The following is a 13,762-nucleotide window of genomic DNA, read 5'->3' on the forward strand; positions in this document are numbered from 1 at the left end:
TATTTCCAAATGCCTATAAATTTTAGCTGAATTGTGGAGTACTGGTAAATGTTGAATGATTGACAGTCATATTGCACTCTCATATTCATTTGCATTTGTCACGCTGGGTATTTTTTCATATTAATTAAGTTTCCATGTACCACTGTATCGGCTTTTGAGCAAAGATCTGTATGGTCTTTTTAACATTGGAAATATTTACACACATCACTCATTAGTCTTTCTTTTGTCACAATTTGTGGGTGGTATAGTCTTTTTGGAACTAAAATAGAATTGTACAAGTCACTAGGTTGCTAGTCCTTTGCTCTCATGCATTTGTTTTACATGGGTATTATCACCCATGACTGACTGACTTGATCGCCACACACTCATGTCCCCATAATGTTCACCTGAAAATGACATTTTGAAACTTTGAAACCAGTAGTGGAATAAATTAATAAAATCTTTGGCAACTGAATTGGATTTGTATTCTATAAACATCTAAAGTATTTGACTCACATTTCAAGGTATTCATCTGCAAAATTCTCTGCAAATGACTAATACTTTACCTCATATTTACATAGAAAGTTTAACTTAAAGCTGTTGAGTAGTCTTCCAAGTCACTTGGTAAATTGCAAATGAAAAAAAAAAAAAAACCATATGTTGAGTATAAAAATAAGTGTTTTTGGGAAGTCAATCTGGATTCTTGTTGACCCATTCTGAAGATGCATCTTGGTAATGCAATGCAATGCACTTCACACACTGCCCATATTTCAAGTCAATCTTATGAAATTATCTGAATCTGTCATATAAATAGAAACAACCAGTGTTATAAAACTTATAATCTTTTTGATTACTTCAGCCAACCACTAGCATGATTATTTGCATGAAGTGTATCATGTGAGAAGTTTACCATTCCCAGTTCTGTAGTGTGGATGCTTTAATCTTACCTTTCCTGCTTATTTTGTTCCAAATAAATATAAAACACACCGCTTTGTTTGTATTTATTACAAAAAATTTACAGTTTCTTATGCAGCCACAATAGGCTAAACTATGGTACAATATTTTACAAACTTCACAGCACATACACTTTCCAGAACTTGTGTTTGTTGCAAATTTATTTTCATTGTTCTTTGGACAAGTTTTTGTAGTATTCTTTGGCTTCTATACATATATATCTCTCTCTCTCTCTCTCTCTCTCTCTCTCTCTCTCTCTCTCTCTCTCTCCACACACACACACACACACACACACACACACACACACACACAAAACAGTCCATTCACACTCACATATAGATTGTTAGTAAGATGACATGTCATCCTCTTCAGTCAGCTGTGCAGAGAGATACTGCTGTTCTGTATGAATGTGTGTGTGATTCATGGTACTTCCAGTGTTGTTAAGTGAACTTTCCTTCCTGTTCGATAGTTCATGAGCAATTTCTTCTAACTTGTTAACATATTGCTTTATTTTTACATCTTTTATTGTTTCTGGAATGGTAGAAATGTTCAGTCTCTGAGCATGAAATTCTAAATTCTTATAATTTATATAATCATCATTGTAACTGCTGTTCTCATTTGGTTCCTCTTTTGAAGTATCAGGTAATTCTGCACTTGTACCATTTTCTACAGTGTGTTCATCAGTTTTGAGGTGGTGATTCTTTTCCAAAAGTACTTTCCAGAAGTCCTGTATTGATTTATTTACTTGTGTGTCTGTACCATAGGTTTCCATTATTTTTTTCAAAAATTCTGATACATACACTTCAGTGTTGTGTTCCTGATCTACAGCGACTGGGCCACTGTTTGTAAAATTCATTTCTAAATTGTATGGTTCATTGCTTGTGACGTTAGCCTCAGATTGTATGAAGTTGCGTGCATTTGTATAGTTCACTGTGTTTGTGCTTACTGTAATTGCATGTTCTGTTTCATCACTTAGTTTAACATGTTCGCTATTTCCAGAAGTCCTCACACCTCCAGAATTATCATGGGATGCATTTTGGTGTTTTTCTTCTGCAAGCATTGTTGTGTTTATGCTTTTGGGTTTGTTAGTGTAATTCATTGATCTCCTCATTACATTACTGCTATTTTCTTTTTCAATTGTCTCATCATCTTCTGGTTTTCGTAAGAATGCAATAACTTGGATTTCTTGCTCAGTGGGTGTCCTGGCCAGTAGGGTTGTGTTGCTGTCATGCTGATCGTGAATGGCATCTGGAATGTGGAAGGAAGAACCGAACCCATTGCCCCTCTCCCCTGGTGACTTCTCATGTACAATAGTTAGTGATGGCTTTTGTACTTCTTTACTTTCTCCAGTATCTGTATCGTGAATGATGGCGAGTATGTTTTTCCATTGGCTTTGTGATGAATTATTGTGCTGCTCTTGTATCTGTGATACAAAGTTTCCGCTTGTGCCTAACTCAGAGTTTTCTCTGTTCCCTTCAGTTTTAAATAATCCTTCTGACTCCGAAGATGAATTCTCAGCAATATCGTTTAAGTTACTGTAATTCAATGGGTGACTTTTGCTGCTACTAGTTAGTGATGCACTTTTCCCATTAGAAGCACTTGAAATATTCTCATTTGTCTTGTCCCATACTTCATCACGTTGGCCTGGAATATCATTACTTTTACCATCATTATCATGGTGTTCATTGCTTCGTGTGAATACATTCTCAGAAGTGTAGCTTTTGTCAAACGGTTGTATTATTTGAGAGACATCATTTGAATCGTCATTAGCTTTACACATTACTATTCCTTTCCCTTCAAATGCCAAGGCAATCTTGTCTGTGAATTCAGGTATGTCTATTGAAGGACAGGTGGTAACAGCACCTCTATCTTTTAAGCTTGTGATTAACAATGTGTTGTGTTTCTCTATTTCTGCAGCAATTCTTGTAATAATTTTCTGATTTCCAAGACATGCTTCTGCATTCATTATTTCTCTGGAAGTCTCACTTCTATCTGGAACCATTTCTCCAAGCTGATCTTGCAAGTCCTGAAATAAAACATACAAATTACATTTGTGTTATAATCAGGTAAATTTGCCATTTAGAATTTTTGTGTATATTATGTTTTGTTTGAAACACCTACAGATTAACAATAAATTTACAGTTCTCACTTAGAAATGCAATTGCCTTCAATGCCCTTTTGGGGTGCCACTGGCCTAATCTACAAAAGGAAAAAAAAGTCACAGCCTAACAGTACAACCTATGTTTTATTACATATTATACTTTATACAGCACACGTAGTATGCTTATAGAACTGTTACAAAAGCATTCTGAGTTTTATTTATAAGTTTCACACCTTATTGTGCATAAAAGTGGGTGAAAATGATTAAAAGTAGTATGTGGAGCTTTCTGTCTGATTATTAAAAACATCTGCTACACTATTTTCTTTACCGCACAGTTTGCACCCATGGTGTAGCCTACTTCAAATTATATTTATTTATAGTAAGCCTTAGTTGTAACTGCCTAAGTAATGGGAGTATGATTTTAGAGCATGTCTATTATAGGTACCTAATAGGGTTTGTTAATGGTCTGTTTAACATCATCACTAATTCCAGAAGTGTCTTTCATGTGCATAGTTGCCATTTTGAAACTGAGTAGTGCAATGTTTTAACGTAACACAAACTGTATGTTCAGGAATTTTGAAAAGCCCTGCTTGATGTGACTGTACATATGAAATTGATTGAGAAATGTGGCCATGTGTAGGAGAGGAGGAGGAGGAGGAGGAGGAGGAGGACGAGGAAGAGAAAGAGAAGAATCAGCTTCAAGAAGGGACCACATAGATGCTAAAGATTGATAACGAGTGACTTTAATTGCAATAGTTGGCACAAATTGGTTGAAAGAACTAGCTAATACATTTCAGAGTACTGAGAATGAAGTATTTAGCCCTTTAGTTTGTGACTTAGCTTGATCATGATAGTATAAATGAAGTAAGCAAGCTAATAATTCCATGTCAGGCGTACATCGAGCACCACCACAATCAGAACACAAACTACGACTACTCTCTCTACCTTAACCTTTCTTCTTCAGTCTCTTAATGAGATTGGGACACTCTTTGCAAGACATATCTCAAGAGTGATTTTCTGTTGTTTGATGGTACAGATTATTTTTAAAAGTCTCTCCCTAACTCTAAAATCTAAAGAGAAACAGTCTCTTGGTATCTGTTCTCTCTTGCCACTAAAGAATTATTCTGAGTGTCACTATGAGAAATTTGAGATGTACTCTGCTTTCTTTTGCCAGTATTCCTTGTCTTTTGATGGTGAAGTGGAGATCACAACACATGCCTAGAGAACATTTTGGATGTTGAGAAAAATTGGATGATTGACATTAGACTGTCAGTTCACACAGAAAGGTAGCTGTTATGCAGTAATTGCTGAATGAGTGGGGACAAGATGGACTCTGGACCACAGTGTGGCAAAAACGGTTATGTATGGGTCCTTTCAGGAGGACTACACAACAAGGAGTACGTAGGACTCTTATACTTGCTCTAACGAATAGATGGATGACAACAACTGAAGTCCAGGCAGAAGTAATAGGCCTGCCTGGGAACAGATCAGTGGAATCTGGATTGAGATTTCAAGTTGTCATGCAGCATTTACCACAGATGCCAAATCAGATGACCGAGATTTGCATGCTCTAAGGCCAGTGTCAACTGGGTTGTTAAGTGGTATCCTATGGTGTTCCGTACTGTTCAGTATGAGTCTCACTTCTTCTTTTCTGGTCGCCAGATTGATGGCAATTTGCTTGTCGATCTGGTGAAAGGTCACACAAAGCAGTGATTCTCGAGACCCATGTCTCTCCATCTCCTGGAATCATGGTGGGGGAGTTAGCGGATATGAGAATATGCCTGATGCGATGATTATTGTTGAAGGGAAGCTGAATGTTCACCAGAGTGGGACAATAATGGCAAACAATGTTTCCATATCCTTCATGGATAGAGTACAAACTGGCATATCTCAACAGAAAATGCAAGAACCCACACCACCATTCACAGCACAAATGCCTCAAGGGAAGTATGGATCCTTGGCTGGTGTGTGATTGGTCCCCAGGTTTGTCACCGGTAGAGCATGTCTGAGACGGTATAGTAATATGTATATGTTCATACCGCCTACCACTCTTCATGAAATCACGCAGCAAGTGTTCGAGGTATGTCAGGACATTCAGAGGCTGATTACTTCCATGCCACAATGAATACAATAATGTAATTGGTGGACATACTTCATGCTGTTACTGGCAATGGGCGTCAGTTCAGAATTGAATAAAAATTGTAATTATGTGATTGACAACTCTACAAATTTGATAGATCTTGGATCTCTACTTCCATAATTGTATATGCCATAGTACTAAATTTATTGACTTTTTGTGATCTTTTGATGGGAGGAAGTAGTGTAAAACACGTAGGTTACTGAGATAGGAGGAAGTTCTGTCTTTGTCACATAGTTTTGGTGCTACATGTTTGCTGTATATTTCCTTCCAAATGTCAGCAAAGTCAGTATCACATTTGTGTGAAAGTGCATTATTGACATACTCATTTTAAGCATTGCGACCAACTACTACAAATCCCTCATCAGTTTGCAAAAGCAGCATTTGGTGTCATTGCTAAAATTGTCCTTGCTTCTTTCTGTATTCTAACCACTGTCTCCAAGGGATCATAGCTAGTAGGGAGTGCCTAAACTATTAATTACTAGTAACAAGTTACAACACTCCAGCTTCAACCAGATGACAGGTTCCAGAAATCGATCAATAATTTAATAGGTACCACATAGGCTGTGAAGTACGCAGGAACCAGTGAACTAGGTGCATTATTATAGCAATGTTTTCTGTTGTTAAAGTCTTCTGTCTGAAGACTGGTTTACTGCAGCTGTCCATGCTACTCTGTTCTGTGCTAGTCTCATCATATCTGCGTAACTACCACAACCTATATCTATTTGAACCTGCTTACAGTATTCGTCTCATAGTACCGAGTGAGGTAGGCATAATGGTTAACACACTGGACTCATATTCGGGAGGATGACAGTTCGAATCCCTGTCTGAACGTTCAGATTTAGGTTTCCTGTGATTTCTCTAAATTGCTCCAGTAAAATATTGAAATGGTTCCTCTGAAAAGACCACTGCTGATTCCTTTTCCATCCTTTCATTATATATATTCTCACAAAATCAAAGTGAAGATTCCTTGATGCGTCAGACTGTGTACTATTAACAAGTCCCTTTCTTTAGTCAAATTGAGCCACAGATTTCTTGTATCCCCAATTCGATTCGGTATCTCTTCACTACCACCTAATCTTAACCATTCGTCTGTAGTACCATAGTTTTATTCTTTTCTGAACTGTTTATTTTCCACTTTTCACTTCCATACGAGGTTTGACTCCAGACTGAAGGAAAGACTTTCCGACACTTAAATTTATATTCAGTGACAACAGCTTTCTTTTTCTGACACACACTTTACCTGATGTTGCTTGTCTACATTTCACACTGAAGCACCAAGAATACTGCTATAGGCATGCGTATTCAAACACAGAGATGTGTAAACAGGCAGAATACGGCGCTGCGGTCGGCAACGCCTGTATAATACAACAGGTGTCTGGCGCCGTTGTTAGATCGGTTACTGCTGCTACAATAGAAAAGGTTATCAAGATTTAAGTGACTTTGAACATGGTGTTATAGTTAGCGCACGAGCGATGGGACACAGCATCTCCGAGGTAGCGATGAAGTGAGGATTTTCCGATACGACCATTTCACGAGTGTACCGTGAATATCAGGAATCCGGTAAAACATCAAGTCCCCGACACCGCTGCGGTCGGAAAAAGATCCTGCAGAAACTTGACCGACAGAGAACCGTTCAACGTGACAGAAATGCAATCCTTCCGCAAATTGCTGCAGATTTCAGTGCTGGGCTATCAACAAGTGTCAGCTTGCAAATCGTTCAACGAAACATCATCGATATGGGCTTTCGGAGCCGAAGGCCCACTCGTGTACCCTTGATGACTGCACGGCACAGACCTTCACGCCTCGTCTGGGCCCGTCAACACCGACATTGGAATGTTGATGACTGAAAACATGTTGCCTGGTCGGACGAGTCTCGTTTCAAATTTTATCGAGGGTACGGAGACAGCCTTACGAATCCATGGACGCTGCATGTCAGCAGGGGACTGTTCAAGCTGGCGGAGGCTCTGCAATGGTGTGGGGCGTGTGTAGTTGCAGTGACATGAGACCCCTGATTCGTCAAGATACGATTTTGACAGGTGACACGTACGTAAGCATGCTGTCTGATCACCTGCATCCATTCATGTCCATTGTGCATTCCGACAGACTGGGGCAATTCCAGCAGGACAATGTGACACCCCACACTTCTAGAATTGCTGCAGAGTGGCTCCAGGAAAACTCCTCTGAGTGTAAACACTTCCGCTCCCCACCAGACTCGCCAAACATAAAGCATAATTGAGCATATCTGCGATGCATTGCAACGTCCTGTTCTCGACCCCCTCGTACTCTTACGGATTTATGGATATCCCTGCAGGATTCATGGTGTCAGTTCCCTCCAGCACTACTTCTACATGTACATCTACATTTATACTCCGCAAGCCACCCAACGGTGTGTGGCGGAGGGCACTTTTCGTGCCACTGTCATTACCTCCCTTTCCTGTTCCAGTCGCGTATGGTTCGCGGGAAGAACGACTGCCGGAAAGCCTCCGTGCGCACTCGAATCTCTCTAATTTTACATTCGTGATCTCCTTGGGAGGTATAAGTAGGGGGAAGCAATGTATTAGATACCTCATCCAGAAACGCGCCCTCTCGACACCTGGACAGCAAGCTACACCGCGATGCAGAGGGCCTCTCTTGCAGAGTTTGCTAAAGATCTCCGTAACGCTATCACGCTTACCAAATAACTCTGTGACGAAACGCGCCGCTCTTCTTTGGATCTTCTCTATGTCCTCCGTCAACCCGACCTGGTACGGATCCCACACTGATGAGCAGTACTCAAGAATAGGTCGAACGAGTGTTTTGTAAGCCACCTCCTTTGTTGATGGACTACATTTTCTAAGGACTCTCCCAGTGAATTTCAACCTGGTAACCGCCATACCAAGAATTGATTTTATATGATCATTCCACTTCAAATCGTTCCGCACGCATACTCCCAGATATTTCACAGAATTAACAGCTACCAGTGTTTGTTCCGCTATCATATAATTAGTGGAGTCCATGTCGTGTTGCGGCACTTCTGCGTGCTCGCGGGAGCTCTACACGACGTTAGGCAGGTGTACCAGTTTCTTTGGCTCCTCACCACTTCGACGATGGTCAGTTGCTTCGCTGTCCAAATAACAAAACTCGTCTGCTTTTAGTGCTACGTTTCTTACCCTTGTTCCGGCCCCTGGAACCGCGCGTGCCTCATACGCAACGCCGTTCAGCACAGCTCTCAGCAGTTCGTAGAATATAGCGCGACGAGGAATTGATCCGCGTTTATGTCGACGGTGTGTGAGACTTCTTACATCCACCCGCAGCGAGAAACTGTGAGCTACGTAAAACTACCTGGAGCGCGCCGAGGATGTTGGCGAGCCGGGTGTCGACGGCGGCGTGACCGTGGCGCAGCGTGGCGGCGTGGTCCTTGCCGGCGGCGGAGAGCGCCTCCGTCACCTCCTGGATGGCGCGCTCGATCTGGCGGCCCTGGTTGCGCGCCTCCTCGGCCGCCTTCATCACCGTGTTCGTGTTGTGCGCCACGGTGCGCACCAGGTGGCTGTGGTGCGACTTGAGCATCTCGTGCACCTGCTGCACCTCCTGCATCGTCGAGGCGCTCCTGCAATCAGACACACAAACCAACCTCACTAGGTGTCGTGAAGACTAGACTAACCGCACAGAGGTGTTCAAGCAGTCATTCTTGCTGTGCTGCATACGCGGATGACACGGGAAGCAGCTCTTCTCACTGTACGTTAATGATATTTCTTCAGTGATTCACTCCTGCAACTACCATCTATATCAGGGGTCTCCAAACTACGGCCCGCGGGCCGAAACCGGCCCGCGAGGGCCGGCAAACCGGCCCGCGTTAGCTGGCCGCACATCCCTGGAAACCGGCCCTCCAAATATTGGAGGTGGTGCCTATACTGCCAGCAATTGAGTTTCGAGGCCTATCGTGACCAATACACCGCGACATTGTCGAAGCTCTATCTTTACAAAGCGGAAGGTCATAGTTAAAGTTGCGGCTATCCACAATAAACAGACAGACCATTCTCCGTGCGATAGTGAAAAAAAAAGGTTAACAGACTAGTTTGACGAAAACATTTTAAGTAAAAAAATTCTTTGCTTTTTATTCTACTCACGAGCCTGGTGCAAGTCTTTCAAATGGACGCCACTTCGGCGACTAGCCTTAGTAATCAATCATTACGGAAGATGCTTCTTAAGCAAGGTTTCACTTTCTTTACGAATTTCGATTTTCAGATGTTCCTTGTCTCTTCGAAGTCAAACTTTGAATTGCCCCACACCTACAAGTACAGCGCATAAAACACTGAAAAACTCGTGAGACACTCGCAACATAGACACAATCACGCAACAGAACTATCAAATATATGCTCTGGCTCTGCTACTCGCTACAAGGCTACAGAACTAAACTTATTGTTGCGCTGCTTGAAATAAAAATGCGTTGACATACTCTACCTCTGTTACGTCTTGTAGTAATAGTGTTGCTAACAATGATTTTGAGATTTCGTTAAATTTGCAGGACGCTTTCGTGAAAAATGTGCAGTGACATACTTTTTTGTCGGTGAAATTCGCCAGAATAAAATATGCCAGAAATTCGGTCAAAATTATGTAATTAAATAAAAATCGTAGTTCGTTTCAGTGCTAGCTATTCCCACAACCTTAGATTTTTGCGATTTCATCTTTCCTTTTTAGCCTTACATTACGGTGATCATGGAGTGCTAGGGTTCTTTAATCCCACTAGGTAGATCTTGGCCCTTATGACTTTGTGGAGGAATCAATGTGACCCGCAGACTAAAACGTTTGGAGACCCCTGACCTATATGCCGACGACATCCAACTGTACATAAGTGCAAGCCCCAAGAACATTGCTGACGCAGTAGCGAGTATGAACGCAGATCTTTGCTCTGTTTCTCAATGGGCACAAAACTTAGATCTGAAACTAAACCCCAGCTCATTCCTATATCTCATCCAAAGTTAATCAGGCAGTACTTTCGCGAAACACTCACTCAAATACTCCTCAGTGGTACTCAACTAACATACCAAAAAAAAAAAAAAAGTGAAAGACCTTGGAATAATCTTGGATGAGCACCTAAACTGGGAAGAACAAACAGCCACAGCTTGCCGGAAATCGCTCTCCTCCCTACATGCGCCCGCATCTCGTGGTCGTGCGGTAGCGTTCTTGCTTCCCACGCCCGGGTTCCCGGGTTCGATTCCCGGCGGGGTCAGGGATTTTCTCTGCCTCGTGATGGCTGGGTGTTGTGTGCTGTCCTTAGGTTAGTTAGGTTTAAGTAGTTCTACGTTCTAGGGGACTGATGACCATAGATGTTAAGTCCCATAGTGCTCAGAGCCCTACATGCAATCCAAAAATTTAGAAAAATATTTTCAACCCATGTTAAACAAAAATTAGTCCTAAATACTAGTCTTGCCTAATCATTACTACTGCGATGTAGTTCAACACGGCACAAATAGTGAAAATTCGAGATGCCTCGAGCAAGTGATGAATACCTGCGTTAGATACGTGTGAGTATACAGTTGTATGATCATATCAGTCCTTCATACTCCCAGCTAGGTTGGATACGCCCACATAAGGTACGCGATCTCCACACGATGTGCTTACTTCATCGATTTCTTAGTCACTGGTGCCCCAAATACTTATCTTCTCACATTAAACACCTATCATCATTCCACAACTGTAATACCAGGTCGGATACGTCTAGCATCTTGGCTGTACCTTTACATAACACAAAATCTTTCTCCATGTCATTCTCCATCTCAGCCATACGACTATGGAACGCGCTCCCCTGTGATCTGCGTCTTATCCAGAACCACTCAACATTCAAGAGGGAACTCGAAAACTTACATATTAGGGACGGTATAGCCACCATTGTTGTGCCCCTCTCATCTCTATCTTTCTCCTCTCCATCATAGCTTCGAATTTTACCAGTCTATTTCTCTTCCTCCAACCTAGCTACCTCTTCTATATCTCTTTCACCCCATTCTGTCGTCTTGTGTCTCTGCTCGATGTGAATAACTCACAAGTTGCAAGAACATAACGAGAAAATTCCCAACTAGCAATAGGACTGACATTCATAAAAGAAAAATATGTTTACTTTCATATACATAGTCATTACTATTATTATTATTTTTATTATTATTCTTGATTGTTATAATTATTTTTTTGGTTGTCATAATTATCCTTGTATTACTGTTATAGTCTCTATTTTTTCTTTAGCATTAATACTGTATAACGTGGTATGTCCATAATGGTCTGTACAAACTGAAATTCGTTCAATCTGAGTATACCTGGTTAGGTGTAAGAGAGGGCCTGAAGGCCCTAATCTTGTCAGGTAAAATAAATACATAAATAAATAAATAAATAATGCGTGGTACAATGGGAAGTACCCTCTGTCGTGCACTTCAGAGTGGCTTTGCAGTTTGGGCGTAGATTCCGAGTCATCAGTTACTGTGAAAGTTCTACAGAGGAGAGATGAAAACTTGTATTGACGGTTGTAATGGAACAAGAAGGTTCTTCAGTAGCTTTCGTGGTCAGCGCAAAGCATACTCAGACCGTAACAGATAAGTATAGCTATTAAAAATTTTCTTATCTGTGCTTCGTAATTTGTTCGCTTATCCGGTGGCTGTTCGATGAGCGAAGCAGGAGTTGCCGACGAAGGCAGTCTTCACCCACCCACCCATTCATCCATTCACCTAGTCAGCCGTGAGAGTAGCTGGTTGCCTTTGCTATCCAGTCCATGGCCACAGGGAATAAGCGCGCGTCGACTCACAACCGCGACGATTTTGAAAGAAAGGAGATGTCGCGTAACTTTGAATTGTATAGAGACAGTGTCTGTCGTGCTGTTGCTCCAGACGGATGTGATGTGATGTATGCCACGAATAATCATTACTTACGTTACACGGTTCATGTTGTATGAGGAGAAAGAAATAAAATCATCAAGAAATGTCTGCAGTCTCTGCAAAGAGGTTTACTTGCTTTTAAAGAAAAAAAGTATGATGTCGTCGGAAATATTTGAATCTGTTAGGAGCTAGCAAAAGTTTTATCCCAACTGCGAAGAATTTATAGAAGAGTGAATACGTTTGCGATACAGTTGACAACGAGCTACATCTTTGATATTTGTCGCACTTCATTTGAAGTAAAATTAGCGTTTATTACTACAATCTGTGAAAACAGATCGTAGCGGAATACTTATTTTATATTTTTATTTGGAAATGACATTGTTAAGTGGTAGTGGGACAGGTTATTTGTGTGTGATAATATTGACATTTTCTGTGAACACGAGTAACGTGACATCCAAAGGCAGCGTATCCTGCCGATTCAGCTTGAAGAGAATCTCTGGTGGAGCGATCTCATGAAAATATTTCTGAAAATGGAATATTAATTAACTCGAATGGACTTCGACAACATGTACAGCGAATGAAACTCAGAGAAGAAACCCAGGGTCAACTGAAGAACGGTATACGACCCGTCGGCTTTGACCAATGACGTCATACCTTACTCCTAAATATTAATGTCTTTATTTTCGAGTCATAGATAATAAATCGGTTTTCTGCTGTAGATAAACTCCATCCTTGTAAATTGAAATAAATGAATGTTTTTAAAAGCCAGCGCTAGACATTGCGTGAGATTTTTTGGTTTGCATTGATTTAAATAATTGGTTCTCTCCAATTCATTCAGTACTTAATTTCATTCTTAGTGAATTTGAGATAATTCGGAAGAATAGTTTTTCACTTAAAAGAATTTTTACTTTTTGATTTTCGTTTGTAGGTATGGGTTTATCTATTCCCAGTGATATGGAAGGCTTTGGGCGTGGACATAATGGCAACCGTTCGATTTTTCCTAATGTGTGGTCGCCTTGCTGATTATGTTCGATGTCTTGAGTACGGCGAACATATGCGGCTGATAAGTGTGTCTGCCCTCGTACTTACGATTTATTCATGTGGAGGTGTAGCAAGGATCGACTAAGGCGCTCAATTAGACGGGGGCATGGTTTGAGAAATCGAAGCTGATCTTCAGGGATATAATAAAAATTACATAGTGTTGGTGTTTGAGGTATCCTGTGTGGTTGTGTGCGCATGAATGTCGTGTGAGTGAGCGTACCGTTTTAGACTGGTATTCGTTTTGTAGGGAAGCTTGTGGGGAATATGTAAAGTATATGGGGCCTTGGGGGGGTGAGGGGGGGGGGGTGGGGGGGGTGGGGTGTTATAGTCGAAATCGATGAGTCTCAATTTGGCAAAACCAAGAACAACAACGGGAACCTACGGTGGGATTGGGGGGGGGGGGGGCTGTAATTTCAGGTCCAGAATGTGATGTATGTTTGTTGGTATTTAGAAATAAAACTCAATGAAAAGCTAACGTTTTAAAATGACAGAACATCAATATCTAACTCACTACAGGAGTTCTCTCCAATATTTTCTAATATGTCCATTGTTTTTATTTCCGTGCTGGGTTAAGCAAAAGTCATAAAATATAAACCATTATTATGGGAAAAGTGTTTATTATTGCTATAAACCAATTTTATTTTTTATAAAAGCGTAATAAAACATTCCACACACAGTCAGAAAACTAATACTGCCTGCCAAACCGAT

At 41.1% G+C, this 13,762-nt stretch overlaps 1 protein-coding gene across 2 annotated transcripts in view; it reads right to left on the bottom strand.

Moving 5' to 3' along the window:
• Positions 1–963: 963 nt before the first annotated feature.
• LOC124711379 overlaps positions 964–13,762 on the bottom strand; it is a 230,564-nt gene continuing 217,765 nt past the window's right edge. Inside the window, exons 8-10 of one of the 2 annotated variants that reach the window (XR_007005467.1) lie at positions 8,496–8,760; positions 1,181–2,959; positions 964–1,150 (exon numbers count right to left, since the gene is read on the bottom strand). Coding sequence is in view for 1 of the 2 variants with exons in the window: in XM_047241432.1 (XP_047097388.1) it covers positions 1,277–2,959; positions 8,496–8,760 (1,948 nt within the window). In the remaining variant the exon portion in view is untranslated. Of the gene's footprint in view, positions 2,960–8,495; positions 8,761–13,762 lie in introns of both variants that reach the window. The other variant, XM_047241432.1, reaches the window with a different exon arrangement.

The sequence above is a fragment of the Schistocerca piceifrons genome, chromosome 8, assembly GCF_021461385.2.
Source record: "Schistocerca piceifrons isolate TAMUIC-IGC-003096 chromosome 8, iqSchPice1.1, whole genome shotgun sequence".
Lineage (NCBI taxonomy): Eukaryota > Metazoa > Arthropoda > Insecta > Orthoptera > Acrididae > Schistocerca > Schistocerca piceifrons.